At 40.6% G+C, this 21,847-nt stretch overlaps 1 protein-coding gene across 1 annotated transcript in view; it reads right to left on the bottom strand.

Annotated features, from left to right (window-relative positions):
* The window catches only part of WDFY2 (WD repeat and FYVE domain containing 2), a 70,170-nt gene that overhangs the window by 23,895 nt on the left and 24,428 nt on the right, over window positions 1–21,847 (bottom strand). The window contains exons 2-3 of the mRNA XM_009290153.1: window positions 7,569–7,636; window positions 2,250–2,323 (exon numbers count right to left, since the gene is read on the bottom strand). Coding sequence (XP_009288428.1) covers window positions 2,250–2,323; window positions 7,569–7,636 — 142 coding nt within the window. The remainder of the gene's footprint in view (window positions 1–2,249; window positions 2,324–7,568; window positions 7,637–21,847) is intronic.

Below are 21,847 nucleotides of genomic sequence, written 5' to 3'. Positions count from 1 at the left end.
ACTCATTCACAACCTAGTTCCTACCCCAGGGAATTTGCAGTTTGTACTCTGATAGAGGATGCCATTTTGACAGCACATTGCAGATCTCCTTAAAGGCTTGATTTTGTCCTGTTAACACAAGTGACCGACAGCACTCTCACCACGTCTTCCAGAGAACAACAAACCCGGTTCAGAAATGGAAGAGAATGAAGACTCTTAAATCTGCTGTCAGAAACTACCTCTATATCTGTTGCAAAGGAAACTCTATAAAATGATTACAGTGTTTTCACTTCATAAAGTCCAAAAACTGGGAGAGGACAGAAACTATCATGTAGTTTTCTTGAAGGAAAAAATAGTAACTTCCCACAGTGGCAGAGGAGAAGGGTGCACATCAGCAGGTAGAGCCTGACTCAGCCTCAGGTATTCAAAGTGCTGTTTATGGCCAAACCTGTAGACACCTGCAAGATCAAATGATGTGGAAGATTAATCTATCTTAATAAGTACCACCCCAAGGAAGAATTCTGAAGGGGTTATTCTGGTGCCCTGTTGTCCTTGTGGCCCTGCTCAAAGTGTGTAACAGCTTCATCTAGACACAAGCATGGTCAGCAAAAAAGATCAATTTAATTCAGCTTCAGCTACCTAAAAACTAAATCCCTCATTTAAATCTCCCCAGAAATGGGGAGAGAGATTTATGCCATTCTAAAACAGTTTCTAGGGTAAGTAACATGCGTATCTCCAAAGGCAATTCACCTCTCCTCTACTGGCTGCAGAACCTAATGATTAACTTCATCTAGGAAGCTAACTTTCAGATGGATGAAATTAGGTGAGGAGTCTCATCTTGGCTGTGGAAGTCTCCTGTCTATTGCAAGTAATAGACCTTTCCTCTGTTTCTTCTTGTTGTGGTATCTTGAGAGACTTGCACCCATTAAAACATGTTTTTCTCTACTTCAGAGCAAGGAATTTATGACCATGATAAGGTCTTTTGGCTTCCAAAAGGGACCTCAGGCAGTCCCTAAGACATAAAGTAACAGAAATGCCATTTCTTCTCAAAAAAGGTTTGAAAAGTGTAAAAAAAAAAAAAAAGATCATAGAAACTTTTTTTTTTTAATACTTTAGGTACCACTGCTCCTCAAGCAAGATGCTAGACAATCTTTCGCTCAAGAGAATGGTCTCCTGTGCTGCACAAATGTTTGTGCAGCCTTCATGTTGAGAAGTTACAAAAGGTTGAAAACAATCTCTTCATCTTTGTAGAAGAAAAATTGTCACCTTCTTTCACAAGGAAAGGTGGCCATACAAGCTCACCTCGTGGTTGCTTTGCTGGAACATCTTTCTTTGGCAATAGCATTGCTACCCATCCTTCTCAAAATGCACCATACACATTTCTGAGGTGCCAGGCTTATAACCAAAATCCATACAGTTTACAAAAAATTCCCAAATACCATTTTGGCTTTAGTGCAGATAGCTGCCCTTATGTTAACCTGCAAACACTCATTCAGTTATAAAGTCCATAAGGCAGAGACAACAGCAGTAAGAATCTGAAACAATGGTAAAATGATCTTAGACTGGAAGAGGAGTCTATTGATGAGGCATAGGTGAAAAATCCCTCTCTGACCCATGACCCTCCCACAAAGTGTTATAGCTTTTTACTCATCATCCCACAAGAAAAATCCAATGAATAAGGTCAACTGCTACCCTCTGTCCCAGATCTAAAAGACAGACTCTTGTTTTACTACCGTGCTTCCTTTTCACACACACACAGATCTCTCTTATATGTTAATGAACCAAATCTTTCAGCAACAGTACTGCCAGTTAGGAGCAACTCCTCTGAAGGAAGTGAGAGGAAAACAAAGTCTGAACCCTGAAGTTTGGAAAAGCAGCTAGATATGGAGCAGAAATCCACCTTCTGCCTCTCAGAAGACAATTTTTCCCCTCTTAATTGCTGCTTTCAGAAAACTTTGGTATGGTATGATTAACAAGGCACTCAAATTTAATAAAACAACAGCTGTTTTTCTGCATTGTTATTTTTTAAGAGATATGCAAATTAAGACAGTTTGTTGAGTTGCCTAATAAATACTGTAAACCCCCTCAATCTCTCTGTAGCAGTTGGAATGAAATTTGTAATAATCTGCCATTTTCTACACTACAGCTTCAGCTCCACTAGCAGTAAAAAGTCTCTCTCCCAAACACTAGCAAAAATATCCTCACCCAACATCACACATATACTTCTCAAAAGGGAAGCATTTCAACTAGAAATCTTTGGATGTACTTACTGAGATTGTACCATTGTCTAGACCTATGGACAGCCTTCTGGTTTCCGGGTTAAAAGACATGCATGAACATGGAGCTGAAAAAAATGAACATGTTGATGAAGTTAACAAAACTGTGATTCTCATTTTCTTGAAGTTCTGGAAAGCCTAAAACTAGCTAACATGCTTTATGATGCTGTTCAGCATTTTGCCCCTTCCAATAGACAAGCATTTTAAAAAAAAAGTGTTCTTGCAATTCATTCAACCCTATCCTATTAGGACATGGAACAACGGCTATTTCTTGCTCCAGCTCCTTCATTTTTCATTACTAGTTATCTGAAAACAGGCATGTCATACAAGAGCAGTGGTGGTGTTTTGATATAAGAGGAACCTGACATTTCAGTATAAATCTGAGAGATTAGTTAGCTGAATAATTTAGTTTTTTACATTTGCCTGAACTTTACTGGCAATAAAAGAAAACACTGTATTATGTCAGAGGCTTGCATCCTATACCTGCAGTAAGAATACTACGGCCAAAATAAAAGACTGTATTGAAAACTAGCCATTGTTTTATTATGTCAATATTACTCTAATAAACGTCAGGATATACTCTTAAATTGCACACAAGTCAGTCATACTACACTCCCTCGAGGATCTGGCAGGGTTCACATCAAAGGTAAAACCAGAATTTTCTTGCAAGAGTTCAAGAGCTATGCTTGGTTTTAGTGAGAAACCGAAGTTGCATTCAGAAGGCAGGGATCATTTGTAGTGCTCAACACAGCAGCATGCAGCTGGGAGTCCTGTTGTCCCAAGAGAAGCCTTCAGGAATCACTTTTCAGCAGCAATTGCCAACTGCAGCTAGGGGCAGGCATTCTTGCTCCTTCGATAGTGGTAAGAGTGGTTTTTAAACCATATTCTTGTGATAAATATAGAGTACAGTCAGATGTGCTTTTAGTTCTGCTTTTTTCTCCCTCTTGGTTTCTATTCTCCATTGTGATTACTCGGAGTGTTTTTGTTACTAACAAGCTTGGAGTCCTCTCTTTTGCAGTACTGTATATCTGGTATATTCTCAATTTGTGTAATGCCTCACCTAGGATTAAACAGTCCATAGCTCAGCAAATCTTCCTCAATAGTTTAGTTGGCAGCAAAGCTGTATGAAAAAGAGGGGAGTCTATGTTGACTGTTTAACAAAAATTGTTCTACCTTCAGTATTGACTCCTCCTTGAAACATTTCCTAAAGGGCAACAAACTGCAAGCAGAAAGCCTACCAGATCCACATCCAGGCAGGCACCTCGATTTATTTCTTTCCTGGAAGGGCTGACTGAATTAAATCAAAGAAAAGGCTTCAGTTCATGGAAACTGCCAGAAGGGAAACACTTAAGTTAGGGCTACTAACAGTGACAAAATTGCTCCTTCCTATACTCTGCCTCAGAAAAGACAAATTCAAATCATGCATTACTATTATATGGAGGCTTCTAGGGTTGTAGCAGAATAAGACAGCTGTAGGAAAACCAGACAGAAAAAAAAGCAATTCTAAGCAGAATAAACATCAAATCCTTTTAAAGGCACTTAATGCCAGAATGGGCATATTCTACATATCATCTTTCAAACACTAGACACTGTGCGTACATTGAAAGAGCAACTAGTAACTCTGAAGGCAATAAACAGCTCGCAGAGAAAAAGTCTCAGGTAAATTAGCTATTTGAAGTATGCTTTTCCCAAATAGCCTGAAACACTTCAGACACAAAAGGTGCAAGCAACTGCTTGACTTGGGCTGATTACAAAAAAGTCACTTCTAAATTCCAGACCCGTGTGTACACAGTCATAGCATTGTAAAGATACTTATTTTTCTATAATCGTTTTCCTAAGGGAATGCTTCAGTAACACGTGCTCTTGGAAAAATCATTGTGTCAGCACTAAAATTATGTCCACATTAGCTACACTAATGTAGTTAAAGTGATGCCAGTTGTAACAAGACTGCAGCAGCTTATGCTTTAGTGAAAATAAGATGACATTCGAATACTTAAGCACTTAGGCTCATTAAGAAAAGGGGGGGGGGGATGAAAAAACCAAACCAAACCAAAAACCCCCAAACCCTAAGCTTCCGAGATGTTCAAGATCCTTTTAAAATAATAGCCAGGAAAAATAACAGCACTCCGAAGGCTCTCCACTTCTAGCTATGATTTGGATTTCAGACTGGAAAAAGATTGATCTGAACTACTACAGAGGACAGGCAGGATATTACTGATGCAGAAGTCTGGCTGTAGTCTTTATCTTAAATACAGGGCAAATACACACTGATTTTAGCCTTTGGAAAATGAATTATGGAGGAAAAGCCCAGCTGCATACTTCATGCTCTCACAGTGTGTCACCTCTATTAGAGGCTGACAGAAGTAGAAGAGAAATACGAACTTTGTACCTGCAGTTTCAGGGACCCCCCTTTCAAGTGCCTAAAAGTGGCATAGTTTAAGACCGAAGGAGCATGTTTTGCTTTGCAGTTTTTTTACCCTCCTGTTCAAAGCAAAGTGTTAGCTATGAAAACCATCATAAGACAGACAGTGTATTATCTGCCTCAAAGACTGGATACTCCACTGTTCCTCACTACAATAAATCCTTTACTCCGTTCTGCATCTGAGAGAGGTTTTTGTTTGGTTGGGTTTGGGTCTTTTTGGGTAGCTTTTTTTTTTTTTGGCAAAGCTTACTTCTCTTGACTACAACTCCTTTCCCTTTCATAAATTTGTGTCTACTAAGTTGGTTTTTTTCTCCTGTACAGACACTGCCCAAAAGTCGCATATCTAACCATGGTTACATATCTATAATCTGTGTTGCACATGTGTAACCAAGGCTACACATCTAACCATGAGGAGGGTTAACCTGCTCGTCAGAGGTCTGTTGTTAATACAGTTGTTGGGACAATGCTGGCGTGAAGGAGACATGTTAGCCAGGTTTCGAGCTTACCTAGTTTGCCTTACTGACTATATAACAGTGTGTATAACACCCACAGCTCGCTCTTTCTCATGGGCTAGAGGAGATGATCAAAAATGTAGCCACCATGTTGTCCAGAATTTTCCAACCACAAAAACACTCATAGGCAGGGCATAAAACTTCATAATTGGGGAAATCCCGCCTTTAAACAGCAGCAAGTGTACCTAGTCGGAAGGGATCTACAATCTTGATCTTTTTTCCAGGTATTTAATGGGTTTCATGTTCTGAGCACACTGATGGCCCCATTTGGGTACAGAGCTTGATCAAAGCACATGGCTGACTTGGCCCAACTCCTCATCCTCCTCATCTCCCAGAGTACCCAAGGCACAAACTCAGTTATTAAGGCTACCTGATATCAAATTATAAAAGGGTGTGGGTCATGCACCACTGTAACCAAAGTCACAAGTCATGCTAATGGTGTACCTATAGGTGGGACTGCTACTCACAGCTCGCTAAGCAGCACAAAGACACCATCATGCCTACTACATTTTTACACAGAGAACCTCTGGGCAGTCGTTGTTCTCTAGACAACAAAAACCAATGTGAACCTAAAGCAGAGGACCATCAAAAAGGTGATTTACACAGAAACAGACAAAACGATCATTTCCAGTCAAATGCAGACTTGTGCAGAGACTGACTCAGAGCCCTTCCTACAATTTCCAAGCTTAAAGCCATGGCTGATAACAAGGTAATTGGCATTGTTCCAGTCATTAATTATACCTGATAATTCTTGAAATTGGTGAATAACACAGCATAATTTTAATATCTCATGGTTCAAAAGCTTACCAGCCTTCTAAGTGAAAGAGCAGTGTCAGGTGTTCAAATTTATAAAGGAGCTTTAAAATAGTCCCCTTTGAGTGGATCTGGATCTACTCCATCATTTCCAGTGAAGCTGTTATTACTGGCAATAATGCAGCCTTGCTAAGACCAGAGTAGGACCTAACAAGATTTTAAAATGCAAATGTATGCAAAAACATCACATGGAAAAAGAGAAGTATCATTGCCAAACTGCTAAAATAGCCATTTCATAACAGTTTGACTGGGGAAAGCAAAACTCTAAGGACAGGTCAAGGGAACTCAGGCCACTACTAGTGATCATGACAGAGCTCCACAGATTGCCACATCATTAGCTGGTTTCCAATACCTTTTTGTGCAAAATCTTGAGCAGAAAGTACCTTTGAGGCTTGACATATTCTTATGAGCTAGTTCATTACCAAAGGAAGAAGAGAGATCCTCTTTACCAAATGAACGCTTTCTTAGAGCAGGCAGTCAAACACCATGGCCACTCTAGGGTCCCAAGCTGATGTTGCTGTGGTACTAAAACTTATATCTATTAAATATTTTATGTATCATGGAGACAGATGACTCTTCCAAATCTAGCTATCTTAGCTTAAAATAATTCTTTCTTCAGACAGTAAGAACACCTCAATGGGACTTGATAAATGCTCACCAATCTGTGGATTTAAGGTCAGCTTCATAAGCGTTCCAAAAACAGGCTAACCCAGCACATCTGAGAGCATCAGCATACCCCTGCTGCTGGTGACCTGCAGAGTTATACTCCTGCACTGAACCACAGGGGTTATGACAAACAGGTAGGGCTGTGATTTCTTCAACTGTCTCTTGGAAAAATGGACATCGATCTGCAGTTTCTTTTAAAGCATGAACACTCTCTTTGGGAGAGGAGACATACAGCAGATCATACTGGAGGATCCATCATTTCTTCAACTGTCTCTTGGAAAAATGGACATCGATCTGCAGTTTCTTTTAAAGCATGAACAAAGAGAGTCTTTGGGAGAGGAGACATACAGCAGATCATACTGGAGGGATCCATCAGGGAGACTTGGTTTTCAACATTTAATTGCAGGGGTAAAATGATTCTGCTTCTTCACTGGAAGAGCTGCCTTCCCTGTCTAGTATCCTCTCTATCATATTAGCTACCACAGGATATTAAGTTCTTATCAAATAAAACCATTTACCATTGCACTCTACTGGACTGAGCACATGCAGTAGGAAGGGCAGAGTGATTTATATTGGAGACTTACAAAGCTTTATAGACTCCGTTAGTGGCAGAATGCAAGACTACATTTTGAGCTCCCACATTTTTTAATCTATGTTTGCATTACATGCTTATCCCTTGCTAGCGTATCTGTATCCTTTTGCTGCTGTAATCCCTGATGCCTCTCAGAGGCGTTAGCATGCAGCTTGGTAAAGCTTCACAGAAACCAAGAGGATTGTTCAAGAATAATATTTAATATGGAGTGGTAAGCTTGCAAATGGTCATAAACATGAAGCTTCATCAAAACCAGAAAAGCCATTTTGCAAATACACAGTAGATAGCGAACATCTCCTTATACTTACATGGCATTGCATGGTATATGCTGGGCCAGTACTGCCCACTGTCTCTCTTCAGCCAGACACGAACTGTTCTACAAAAGAAAAAACACAACACACACATGAGGAAGAATGAAAAAGTAACCATGAATGAAAACAAAGTGGTGACGATGAATGCACAAGACCTTCCTCAAAATTAAATTATTTTGCTGAGAGGGAAAATAAACATGCAAACTCCTACAGCAGCCTTATACATCAACCTCAGATTAACCTCTGTAAGGTGATGAGGGTAGCCCATTCCTTGGTTCCACGTAGGACCCAACATCTTGGCTGAACACATCACAACAGTGTTTGGAAACTGCTATGGCTTTTGAAAGGCAAAGGCCTTTCCCAAGGACTGGAACACCACTGTTCATTCAACGGCTCAGATGAAGATTTGGGACACTCTAGGTAGCCCAGGAAAGCACACCTGCATCAGCCCATCCAGTCCCCTGCAGAAGCCTTTCCCCTGCTCTCAGGGTAGGCCTTGGTCCATCTGCTGCCTGTTGTTTCGTTGTTCTGCTTCAGGAAAACCTCTAAACAAAGGAATGAGGTTCTGAGATTTTCAGCTTCTATTTACTAAGATTATGTCCATTTGTGCCAACAACGAGCTCTTCAGCTTCAGGACCTTCCCCTCTCCTCAGTGTACTCAGAGTGCTATCAGATACCCATTGAGCATCAGGCTGAAGAAGCCAAACTCTTATCCTTCTCTGAAGAGGATAAGGCGACAGTCAGCCTTGCAGTCTTCCTCTGCACCATCAGTTTGGAGTTGCTGTCCTCTAATAGAGGCACCTAGAACCACGCAGTGCTCCAGGCCTCTCCACAAACACATCAGTGGTTTCCCCTCTGCTAGAAGACCTTCCCGATGTATCTCAGGATTACTTTTGCTTTCTCATAATCCTATTATACTGGCAGCTCCCTGTCACTCAATCCATGCCCTTCACACACTTGAGACGCTTGTTGCTTGTTTCCTGAGCAGAGGACCTGGACTGATGTACCATCTAGTTCATTAAATATTTATTATTTCAGTCCTCAGTGTCATCCACTTGTTTTAGTCCAATCTCCGAAGCCTCTTTGTAATTGAAGCTCTCTCTTAACTTTAGTTCATCAGCTAATTTCATCAAAACATGTCTAGTAACAGTGTCACCAGTTAAAGCAGCGGGCAACCAGTAATCTGCTTGTTCCTGCATAGCCCACTGTCATCTCAATTACAGCCAACTGTCACCTGCCTTACTGTTCCTCAAATCCTTATCATCTCCAATTTTAACTAGCAAACTCTCCATATAGTACTGTATTCCATGTGTTACTGATTTACACCAAATGTGTTAACCTTCTCTAGAAAACTTAGTTATCCAAGACAGCATCACGATAGTGTAGCACAACAGATTTTAACCTGTCACCCACTTCTATTTAAGTCTTTTTCATGAAGGTTAGTATGCAATAGAAGGTACAAGAGGGATCTAAAAAACTTTTGTTAAACATAAGCCTTATTTTCCTGTAGCAAATCTATAACCTGCACTTGATAGTATTGAGGGAAAAAACCAAGCAAGAATGGCTCTTTCCAGTTCATGAAACGTGGAAATATAGCTTATGGAGAAGCCTACATGGTCATTCCTACTGTTACCTCACTTTCATGGAAAAGCAGATTTCAGCCCTTTTTAGCCAGTAAAAGTTTAGAGCAATACGTTAATATAATATAAATTGATCTAAGACATTACATACACAAATCGAGACTGAACAGAGATGCCATGCAATATAGTAAAGCAATTCAAGAACTAGTTACATATCCTGCAAACTTCAAGCTAAGGGCTGCACCACTATGTGTTCCTGGATTGCATATATCCAAAATCAGGTTTCTGCTTATCCTGCCCTGCATCCAAACTCATTTTTCAGCAAATAATTCAGAGACCTGCGTATCTGGGGACAACACAAGCTGCATCATTTCAGAAATGTCTCAGGCGTACACTTTGACACAGCACGTGGCTCTAAAAACTAGTATTTCACTGGGTCAGCAAGTCCCATGGTTAGAAAGCTTTCACAAATTACTCAAAACATACAAAATTCAGTATAATTACCTCCTAAGTCTAACGGCCTTCTTGCAACAAACACATCAGCAGCTCTTCAGCAGATCTGAAGCAAAACCACCAGTACTTTTTCAGGGACAATTCATCAGCTGATAATAACGCTATCATATTGTTGATATCATATTGTCGGGCCAAATCCTTCTGTCATTTCTCGCTGTAGCTAACTGTAGCTGTTGCCAAAGTGGCACTCTGCATCCAGACATCAGCACACAGGTCTGGGAAGATGCCCACAGCCACAAGGCTGTACACCAGATTTGGGACAGGGTCCAAAACCTTTGGGTCCACCCAAAGGGGTCCACCTTTGCTAAGAAGGTGGTCACTGTAATTCTGGAAGCAGATCAGCTGCTCTGTTTCCCAAACAGGCGAGCTCTTACTAATGTGTTTATCCTCGACAAGTGAAATTATCATGGGAATGAATGAGTGCGCACATAAAAATAATGGGATGAATCACAGGGAGCTGAAATAACTCAATATGAAACAGCCCTGAGGAGGTGTACCAATATCCTGTGAGAGACTTGTCTTTCTTGACCATCCCAATCCATACATTTAGTGCTATCGGTTTCAAAACTCCCAGGCTTCGACAAGGTTGCCTCTCCTCTCCACTTTAAGGTTCTGGCAAATAATAAATCCAGTACAACATAGTATAGATTATTTAGCTTGTTAAAAAAAGGACTATGTACAAGAAAAGATTTTTCAACAGCTAAAGGAAATAAAAATCAATTTTATTTGCAAAAATGGCAATAATTTGGATGCTTTGGGTTGTTTTTTAAACTGTACCCACTACAGACTTACTAATTAATTTGACAATTATGTCAATGTTAAGACTGTTACCTGAATGATATTGAAACAAAAAAATTTTCTGCTTAAGTTTAAAAAAAAACAAAACAAACAAAAAACTGGTGGGGGTTCCTAGTTAAGAGTGAAACAAACTACCTTTACTAGTGTAGGCCTCTTCTATAGGCACATAGTATGCTCATTGCATTACGTAGTCAAATATATTTCCATTCAATGACTAATTCATGCAAAATGAGAAACAAAGCATTCTAAGAATAAAAAGAGTACAAAAGGATGTTATCTAATTCTAAGCTGTGTGAAAGGGAACATAACCAGCAAGTCAGTTCATGTAACTCATTACAGAAATACTTATCTCCCCAGTAAATCATTTTAAATAAAGGAAAACAAAAGATCTTGTAAACAATTTGTTTTAAAATTAAGGATGATTACTATGCATCTCTTTAAAACAAGCATTTAAAAGTTATGTTAAGCATTATAATGGAATTCCAATATTTATGTATAAGCTGATGTAAAAGCGTAAAAATTCTTCCTTATGTCAGAAAATGATGACTCGTGATTTTCTTCTCTTAAGATCACTGGCATTTTATTGAAAGAAGAAAAACTGACCTCAGTTCATTAAACTTTTCTGGGTAACTTTTTCTCAAAGTAGGTTCAGGCTAAAGAACACACTCCGCCTCCAACTGAACTTGGGAGAAGCCAAATGTTCTTGGAAGAGACTGTCTTTTTTTCATCTGCAGCTCTGCATGTTTTTGTGTACTTCTTAACACAATACTACCCACTAGACATGAAACCCAGAGCTTTTGAAGCTTCTAAAGAACGCAAAGAAAAAAACCAAGCATGAATGAATATAAGCTTTTTTATGGATATATAGCATGAAGAGTACTTGCTGGTTGCATGGTTACTAGACTTAAACACAGCACCCACCCAGGTCAGGATCCATTCTTCAACCGCTCTAGAGTGATTCAGTCGGCATCACCATGGAAATGAGTTTTCCCTTCATTTTGTTGCCAGTGAATTGGCTTGGAAAGATTTTTAGAACCTGTCAAATCGATGGATACTCTTCTGGTCTTTTCACAACAGACATGATTTATTTTTAAATGAGACAGGTTATACAGAAATAATGCTGCCATGGAAAAGACAGGCTACATCTTCATGTATTAAGGGGATGTGAAATATGTATATATTAAAAGAAAAATTGCTTCTCTCTGTTATGCTCAAGAGTATGTGTCTCAAGTCCAGGTGGCTGTGGTTGTACCGGCAGGTCTCAAGCGCACTGCTAGGCTGTGCACACGTGCAGGAGGTAGGCTTCATCTGAGCACCTACTACTCAGCGGAGGTGCCTATGTCAACAGTAGCACGTCCACCTCAGCATGGCAGCTCTGCGCTTCACCATCTACAGAAACTTATTCAATCAGTGGTACATGCCGTGGTATCTTCTTTCTGATAAAGACATTTTGCTCATACAAATCCTAGTTTGTGCATTTAGGTTGCAGTGTGCTCCATGAAAGTCTGCACAATGTTGCCGGGCAGGATGCAAGAATCTCTACTCGGTCCCTACTCTGGCCTGAGCTTCTTGTTATCTCACTGCTGGAAAACTGGGTATCACTTGGAGCTGTAGAGTTGAGTCTCTGGGACTGACTCAAAGGCAGGGCTCTTGTCTTTTCTCCTTGGTGCCTTGCGTAAAATTAAGGGAAAAGACAAATACTGGTGTTGCATACAGTACAAACATCTTAGACATGTCTAAGCACTGTCCTAAGATGTTTGCATGTTGCAATGCTGTGAACTCTGTTGTAGGGAGGTCCAACACCACCATTATCTTGAGAAACAAGTTATCCCTATTCCACTCCATTTCTCCAGAATATCCATAAAACCACCAGTTCTAGTTGTACAGTGTGAGTAAAAAAAATCTGATATATCAGTTAGCCATAACAGATCCCTCCTCTCCTGTTTGTGAATGTTTTCCTTCCTCACTCCCGCCTTTTTAAACACTTCTCTTCACCGAGATGCACTTGTGTAACGCACTATTGCCTTCATGCTCCAGGCATATACCAGCTGTATAACAAAGCAGAGGTAACCCTCAACACATACAATTTACTACAATATTTTGTAGGTACTCTTGGGCTTCAGGAAATTGTTTTAAATGGCATTTTAACATATTCCTCATTATTGTTTATACCTTGGACCGTATATTGTGGGGTTTTTTGGTCTCCTGTCTTGCTGAGGGACCAAGAAGGGTAAGCATCAAACCCAGCACAAGGTGTGAAATGAGTTTTATTCCTATTTGTAGTGAGCACCCGGTACAGAAATTTTCATCTGTCACTTTCTAAAGTCGTATTAGGCTCATCCAGAGATCAACGCCTGCCCCGTGTGCATTACTGCTCCTTGGGAAAGGGAGGTAGGTCATCAGTGCAAATGACATTACATGGTTAAAAATAAAGACATCCCCTTCTGTCAGCTGTCCTAGCCACAGAGCTGATTTAACACAGTTACAGAACAGTTTCCAAATAGGAAAAGGAAGACACTAAACTATTCTGGAAAATTCTTTAAAATGCTCATCTAGCTGTTTAATTGACAGAATACAGGAAAAGAGATTAGGAAAATACTATATCCAGGGTTAGTGCAGCCTGTGAGGTTTCAGGCATACCTAATGGAGTATTAGCACATATTCTCACCATCAATATGTTGAAGTCTTCTTTAGTGTTGTAACAAAAAAATTTAAAAACTCCACCTGTTCCTAAATATCCAATAATAGACAATTCAGAAGTATTCAAAACTGCAAACTAAATATCTGCATTAGAAACAGCAAAAGCTTTATCTGCTGTCATTAAATAAATGTGATAATAGTAGTATTTGAAGTCCAAGTACAGCACTGACGTTTTACTGCCTTTAACAGAGAGACACTGTCATTAGAAGTGGGATAAGGAAAAATATTTAATAACTGCATTAAAGATACTACAGTACTATAACCCCCTCCCAACTTCTCCAGGGACTTTTGTGGGCAAGAAATGTGAAGAGATTCTGGCTCCCACCAATTAATGACATGAGCTGCTACTGGGATTTTCTGAAAGAATAAAAGATCTTTTACGTTTAGTGGCAGCTCATGAACCACTGCCAGTGTACTGGAACCAGCAACGAGGAGTTTTGTTTCTCTGATAAATTTTGAAAGAAAATATATGAAAGCGAAAGTCAAAACCAGAACTGATTTCTGAGCCAGCCTGTGTTTCGGGGAAAACAAAAAGAAATTTAGTAGCAGAGTGCCAAAACCTCAGGCACCAAGAGGACTTTATCTAACAGGTCCTCATCCTGTGTCCTCCTGAAAAAAAACCTAAATCAAAACCAAACCAAAACCCCAACACTTCCACCCCACCCCCACCCCAACCCAACCCCGAAGACCCAGGGAAGTGCATGACTGTATTTCTCAGGCTCACCCATGCTAGTCCCCACAAAGCCCATCACACAACTCTGATGGAGGGTTCTGCATAAACCCAATGATTTTGGGCACATTCCAGGTTCTACATCATTTTCACTGGTTTTGATGAATAAATATGTGATTTAAACCAAACTAATCAAGGGTTTACTCACTGGACTCTTTCTAAGACTATGAGATGGCGTACAGCTATACATCACTGTAGATCTGTTCTAGGTTCTTTCATATTACAAAAGGGTGGGTTTGGTTTCTAAAATGAAGTGCAAGAGCTACTAGTTCAGGAAAGGGGGACAATGCATGGGGAAAAGATTAAAGAGTTTTGAAGAATGGGCTTTATTTCAGGGCTGTTCTAGAGAGGTTCTCTCTTAGCAGCAACTACATGAGGGCATTTCTAGAAGATACAATATCTTTGTTGTAACCTCGGTCTGTAACTCAAGCATCTATACAATAAAAGCCTTTTGAGCAATAATTGCACTCTCTACTCTGTAAGCCTCAAGCCCTGCAACAAAGCCTAAGAGTGGTAAGGTCTGGCTTCAAGAGGAAGCTGGGCCAGCTCCCAACAGCCAACACGTTTGACATCCTACTGTTGTATCCGAAATGCTGCTGCCATTGCCACCGGTCCAGCAACACTCGTGCACAAAGCTCAGAAACACCAGAGAAACATGATTGCTGCAAGGGAGATGAAACAAATAACGGCTGCACTCGGTCCTAGACGTGAACAGCGCAGGGAGTGCACCGAGAACCATGAGGAGGCAGCTGGATCTGGCAGCAGTAGCTCAGGCACCAACTGTGTGGGGGGAAGGAGTCTGATGAGTCCTTGAATGTTCAAGTGCACTGTCAATCCCACCCAGTGATATAAAACGCCACTGCTTTGATTTTATACATGCCCAGGCTAGCAGAGAACGTTTTAGGTGAGGTTCACCACTACAGCAATCTCCATGATAATGATCTACACAGCACTTGTCAGACATGGGTCGATAAAAATCCAGACTTCTCATTTCTCCTTCTGCCACACAACGATGACGCCAGATGCAGAATTTACAATGCAGGCACCCACCTGATGCTGAACAGGGACCTCAGGAGCAACTCTGCAGTCTGGTGCAAAGAGTAGAGTAGGGGAGAAATGCACAGTGGGGTTCACCCGTGGACTTTTTTGACCATTACTGGTGGCAATGAATCTGATTTTTGCTACCTTTAATGATTCTCTTTATTAAATCTAAAGAGTCTTATTTGCGCTCCTTCATAATCCTCCCCTGTGAATGTCTCTTGCCTCATCCGTTCTCAGAGTCACTAGTATAGTTTCTTGCCATGGACCCAGCAAGACCCTGGATCCTACAAAAATTAAAGTATATATGTTATATAAAACTTTTGATCATGAATAATCTCATTTTGAGCAAACATCTCCAGAGAAGACAGGGAATGAGCTAGTAAAGTGTTGTATAAACTAAGCTCAGAGGTTAATGATCTCGCAGAGCACTTTACTAGTTCTTTTCTGCTTAGGAGGAATGTGGTGGAAAAGTCTTGGAATGAAGCTCAGTGCAAAGGAACACTAGGGAACAAACTGCAGACTTGAAGTACTGTACATTTACCACCTATCTTCAGAAAAAAACATTGCACAAAACAGTATGCCAAGCAAGCAGGCAGACAGACCGAAAGGCAGGAATTTTTTCACACAAAGGTTACACAACATCCTAACTCAAACCATGCTTTGTAAGATATTTCCCCATTTAATTCATGCTGCCGTAAACTAAATGCAAATGCATATTGCATAATAGGGAAAATGTCAAAGTTTTGGTAGGTTATATGCAGCTATAGAATTGCATGCGTTTGTCAGGGAAAAACTGTTATAACCATCAGTGGTACTTAGACCTAAGAGAAAGAGACACCACTTTATTTAACACAGTTTTCGTTTACATAGAGGGCTTTTGGGGTATTTTGTGGGAAGTGACTAGAAAACAAAGATTCATAGGAGACAATCTCAGGAGAAATGGATTTTTATGACAAAAAAAAAAATGATAGCGACATGACAGTTTTACTACTCAGCTGTGAAACAGTTTCCACCCACTTTTCAGTTTTCTGGACAATGAGCAATGCACTTCAGTGATTTTTCCAGTTACCCGAGCACATATGCCTGGAAGCAGCGCATGCTCTGCTGTTCAGGCACTGGACCAAAGTCAGATTCTGACCAGTTTCCACTGCAGAAACTTTGGGCAAGTAAAGAGAGACCAAAAAAATGAACCAGAAGTCACAATCACAGAAAAATATTGTGTTACCTTGAGGTTACTAGCACAAGGTTCAGAGAGCCGAGCTGCCTCAGGTCTTCAAGCAGCTCAACAAAAGCACTGCTCATCATGTATTATATCAAGCAGTGCAGTGACTACACCATATTCCAGCATAAATGCTGTAGGGAAGCTAATTTTATCTGCATACGCAGGTAAATGCAGGGCTGGAGTTCTCAGTGAGCATCAACCTACAGCTTTGGGAATTATTAAACAATGAGTGTTGTACCACACTAGGATATTTTTCAAGCAAAGTTTCAAAATTAACTCCCTCATTAAGACCTGTGCATCAGTCTTCCTTACAGAGCTTTGGGGTAACAAAATGATCACCCCTCCCTCTTACCCACAGACACCCCCCCACCCGCACCCCACCAAATGATTTCCTTCCAGAACAGATGCAGCTTTGGTGCTTCTTGTACTGATCAATTCCCGTTTGCATTTGGGAAGCATAAACACACAACCTTTTGAAGGTAATCGCATTGGATGATTCAATTATTGCAATCCAATTACTTTCACCTCCTTCCCACATTCAAACGTTTCAGTAATGGAAGTTATTAGAAAGATCCTCATTAGATTAAAATACAGGCCTGCTATGCAGTAAGTGACTCAGTGGAACCATGCTAAAAATACCTAGCAGATCCATGATTTGGAAGAAAGCAACCCTCCAGCTCCCCCCTAAATTGTCCATGTAGCAAAGGCAAAGAACGAGAACCTAGCAGGTCACCAGCCTGCTTCCAGCTGTCCGGTAGGAACATCTGTCCAGAAGAACACAACACATTTTTTTTACCAAAGCTGCTATGGGCTATCAACTAAGTTAATATTAATTTTTAAGTTATGCATGCTTCACTCTGCATAAAAATGAATTCATTACTCAACAGATAAAAAAGTAAGCTTATGCTTTTGAATCCTTGAAGTGAAAGCTGGACATACCCATTTTCAATATACATACTACCAGCGTGACATTTCTAAGAAATTATATTCATATATAGGTTAATTTACAGGAAAAGATAGATATCTGATCCCAAGCACTAAATTAAGTCCCTAGCTGGCATTTACAACACACGTAAATGCTAGTATGCTAGAGCAGAAAGAATTTCCTCAGTTTTACTCTTCTTTCCTATTCTGCTCTGAAACGATACCACAGCATCAGTAAGAAAACAGCACAGCACTTGGGAGGAGAGATGAATACAGAAGAAAAAAGTTTGCAAGTAATAAAGGCATATGGAGGAAGACAAGACATGCTGGGTCAGTCATACCCTTAGGCCTCAATTTATTTTGCAGATGAATGTTTTCCTTGGTTAACTATATAGTGCAGCATCTAGTAAATTATGCATCTACTGTGGGGGAAGGAACCCATATTTCCACATCCATAGGATGATGCTCTCTCTCAGCATTTTAATTTCTGGATGTAAGTCATCTGCATCATCCATTGCAAAAGACTAAATTAAATCATTAACTACTTCACTGCTTCTTGGAGGATATTTGATGTATTAAACAGAATGTAACCATTCATTGCAGATATTTGAGAATTCTAGTGTAAGGAAAACAGGGTGCTAGCTGCAAAAAGACAACAGCATGCACCACCTGTAAAAGTGTTATTTTCCACTAACAGTATACTTATTACATTCAGTCAGAAAGCACCTAACATTTAATTCATACAACACAAAGTTGTGGGGGAAAACCTGTGTTTCTTGGATTTTGAAAAGACCATCAATCATATCCTGATGCAAATGAGCCCCTTTCCAAGCAAGCAGCTGTTAAGTCCTAACATCCACACAGTTCCCATAAAGTTGTTACCTCTCAGTTTACACATGTACTTCCGTCGCTATATGAACTTTCACTTTAATTAATTGGTTCTCTGATTTTGTTCTTTGTGAAAAAAAACCCAAACCCAAACCAAAACCCAACCCTCATACCTGTACAGTACACGTAAGTTCCTTAGCCAACAATAGGACAATAGGCTGGTCACATGTGGCTGTAGATGCTGAAGGCTTATTGAAACACTTTCTCTAAGAACAGACAGGCTTTTGTTTTTTCAAATATTTATGAACAATTATGGCACTGTTTTTCCAGAGACAGCAAACACATCTACTTGGAATGTATTTGCGTGCTCTGCGCCACACCAAGATGCCTCTGGAAATGCTCTCCTTGGGGCATCAAGGACTTTCTGCAGAGGAGTCCTATTTCCAGTTCCTCTAGTTTACCATTGAACTTGAACAATGATTCATGGGTGATAAAATGTTCCCTCAGTTTTTCTGCTCATTGCTATTTTCCTCTCAGGGCAGCCTGACTCAGAGATATTTTCACTGTCCTCGCACAAACTCAACTCCTACCTGCTTTGCTCGGCTAGAGGAGGCAAGAAACCACTCTGTTGCTCTGACCCAGCAGGACAACTTTGGCTGGAGAGTCACAGTACTCCGGGAAGGAAAGCAGCAAGCCCAGCGGCCTTAGTGCCAGCAAAAAGAGAAGGAGAAAGCAGGGCAAAGCAATGCAAACACAACCCTGTCCTGAAAAGTTTGTTCTTCAGCTGCAAAGGAACTGCAGCCCTGAAGTGCCTTGTCAGGGGTTCTCAGACTTCTTCTTATCACACATACTGAGGAGTGCCTTGTGAGGTGCCAGCAAAGCCTAAACCTCCGATTCTGTAATTTAGAGGTGATCTGGCATTTCAAGGGCTTACAAGACAGTCACAGTTTGTCACCTCTGCATTCCTGTGGGGGTTGCGTGGGGAGATGGAAAGCAACACAAGTGAATAGAAACTGTCTTCAAACCTGTATCGCAAGACTGTACATCACATCCTAAACTTTAGGTTTTATTATTAAAAAAAAAAAAAAATCCATCTCAAACATGCAGTCCTCTTCACATCCAGCTACTTCTTTCATATAGCCTCGTTACAGCTTTCCCATTCTTCAGCATCCAACTTCATACTGTGCTAATTTTATTCTATCATCTTTAAGGTAGTTAACTGCTAATTTCAATGAACATCCTCTTGCTCTTGTGTTACAAGATTAGAAGTTTCTGTTGTCTCTACTTGCTCCACTGGTTAGTTGTTGTGTACACTCCTATCATTTCTTACATGCTTCCTCTTTAAGGTAATCAATCTTTCCAATCTCTTGGGAAAGCTGTTCTTGTGTCCTGTTCTCCTTACCTGTCTTCCAATCCCTCTAATGAGGCAATATCCTGTCTGAACTGGCATCTTCTGTATTAAACACAGCAATCCAGACACAGACAAGCCTGCTGAATTATAAAAGCATTATCATTCTTTTCTTTATCCATCTTCTCCTCGTGTGTACCCTAGCAATGTTTGTTTACTTGGCAGCAGCTGTACTTGTTTTTTATTCACACTGGCATGATTTAGAAACTTAAAAAACATGGATGAGAGAAAAATGTATATTTATCAATATTAGATTCTCCCTGTGATACACTGCTATCCACTTACTACATTCTCCTGCAGTTCTTTCACATCTCTCCAGACCCAATCAGCTTATCTGCTAATTTGGGGCAGACGACTGGCCCAGACTGCACTGGTGGGGAAGGGAACAGAGGATTTGCCAGCTGCAGCTCCTAGGGACAACCCCAGAACCTCATGTTCCTGGCAGAGAGAGGTGGAAAGAAAATGATAAAGGAGGGTAACAGGCAGAGGCAATCACAGGCCAGGGCAAACCTCGATGGTATATGTCACACTTTCTCCTTGTGAAGATGGGACAGGAAAGCCATGTCTATTACGTAAGCATAGGGAGGACACAAGACCAACACCCTCCTCAGGTATGGAAAAATACATTATTTGAATATGTGAAATGGTGCAATATATTACAGTGCAGCTTTGTAAAGACGTCTGGTGGAATTGTGTATGACAGGAGGCCACTGCTTAGGTGACTGCTACCCATCCACCAAACCAATAAAGCCTGTAGCAGCTCCTGTTCACTTATCTAGTCATTGCCTTATAGGTAACTTCTGCTTTGCAGTAAGGGACAGCTTCCAGTTCATGGCAAAAGCATCAAACATTATTAGAAACCCTCTGCTGGCACCTTGGTACTAGCTTATTTCACAGACTTATTTTTCTCTAGAGGGTTACAAGAAGAGTCCTCTGCAATTCCTGTCCAGATGCTGTCTCAGCTTGCATTCTCCAGATCTTTATTGCTGCCATTCATAGGGGAAGTATCAGTCTTATCTTGGAAAAAACAGATTTGAGGTCATGAGGAAAAAATCAGTTCTAAAGATCGGCCTCTTTGTTTTGCAACTCCTCACGTTTAAATCTTATTCCAAGCTAATACAAAAGGCAACATCCTGAAGTTCAAAAGTAGTAAGTTCTTACTAGGTCATGCTATTAGGCATGGTGATCACAATAAAGGTGTTAATATTTATATATTCACAGAAATCAGGAATTTGAGGTAGAGTACTTTCAAAGCAAGGACTTTATGTCATTGCTGATTTAGCTACTGAGCAACTGTACACATTCAATGGAAAAAGCTGATCAGCTTTCCCCATCCTGAATAAGGACAGAGACCTTCCTTTCAGGAAGCTCCTGCATCAGCCTGCCCAAATTCAGACGGGTAAGGATTCTTGAACTCACATAAAAGAACACTGACGGATATGGAGATTACAACAGATGCAAACCATTTTATAACACATACCACAGAGCTGTCCTACAACAGCAGCACGGTGCATATGCACGTATGAAGAGCACATCATCCACTGTGCTACACCGTCAGAGACAGCATATGCTGCATATAAGCACTGTACCACCCATCCCTATCATGGTTAGGATGGTGCCGTGCCTGTTACTACTATTAGCAAATCAGGCAATCTTCGTTAAAGTAAAGATTTGGAAAGTAAAGATGTGGAGAGACTAAGCTATTCTACTAGCAACAAGAGCATGATTTGTATGGTTTCTTTTTAGGAAAGGATAACTTGGTGTTAACCAAAACAACTACACATCACCGATCTTTGATTTAAGTGGTATTTTCACAGTGGCCTGAATTACGTGCAGAGGGGTTGCATGCACATGAATGCAGCTGGTTCCACACCCCTTCATTCAGAGGTGTTGCCTTCCAGCAGAAGACTATTAGTTAGCATAGGCATGGACAGTGCAAAGAAGGTGTCTGAAGTAATGACTTTGGGCTATTTGAGGGCTGTTGAAAGCAGAAGATGGCAACAGACTGAAGCAGACTAGATCTATCACTGACCTTGGCAGAGGACACCAAATTTTAAATGGTAATACAAGGTAGAAGACAGCTAGAGACCACCCATTGGGCAAGTAAATCCTTGTGTTATTACTTAAAGCATAAAATCAGCTCACAGCATCTGCCAGGGAAAAAGATGAGCTGAGATGGGGTAAAGGCAGTAAATAAGGGAAGGGTCCTTTATGATCCCACTGCCTTGCAGGCTCAGCACTGCCTGAAAAATTAAATCAGGTTTGTAATTCTGGCTCAGCTATTCACAGGTCAGACAGGATTGCTGCTTACACAGAGGGCAGGGAAGGGAGGAACAGCTTTCCTTGCAGACAGTTAAGCTACTATGCAAAAAGGCTGAGACAACACGTCCAGTCACCTCAAGCCATGAGATATGCTTCCCAAAACTAAAATCCACTCTTTTGAATCATCGAATCATCAAGGTTGGAAAAGACCTCTAAGATCATCGAGTCCAACCATCGACCCAACACCACCATGTCCACTAAACCATGTCC

The sequence above is a fragment of the Aptenodytes forsteri genome, unplaced genomic scaffold, assembly GCF_000699145.1.
Source record: "Aptenodytes forsteri isolate BGI_AS27 unplaced genomic scaffold, ASM69914v1 Scaffold155, whole genome shotgun sequence".
NCBI lineage: Eukaryota > Metazoa > Chordata > Aves > Sphenisciformes > Spheniscidae > Aptenodytes > Aptenodytes forsteri.
Note: the sequence above shows the minus strand (reverse complement) of the source record. Positions and strands in the feature narration are given on the sequence as shown.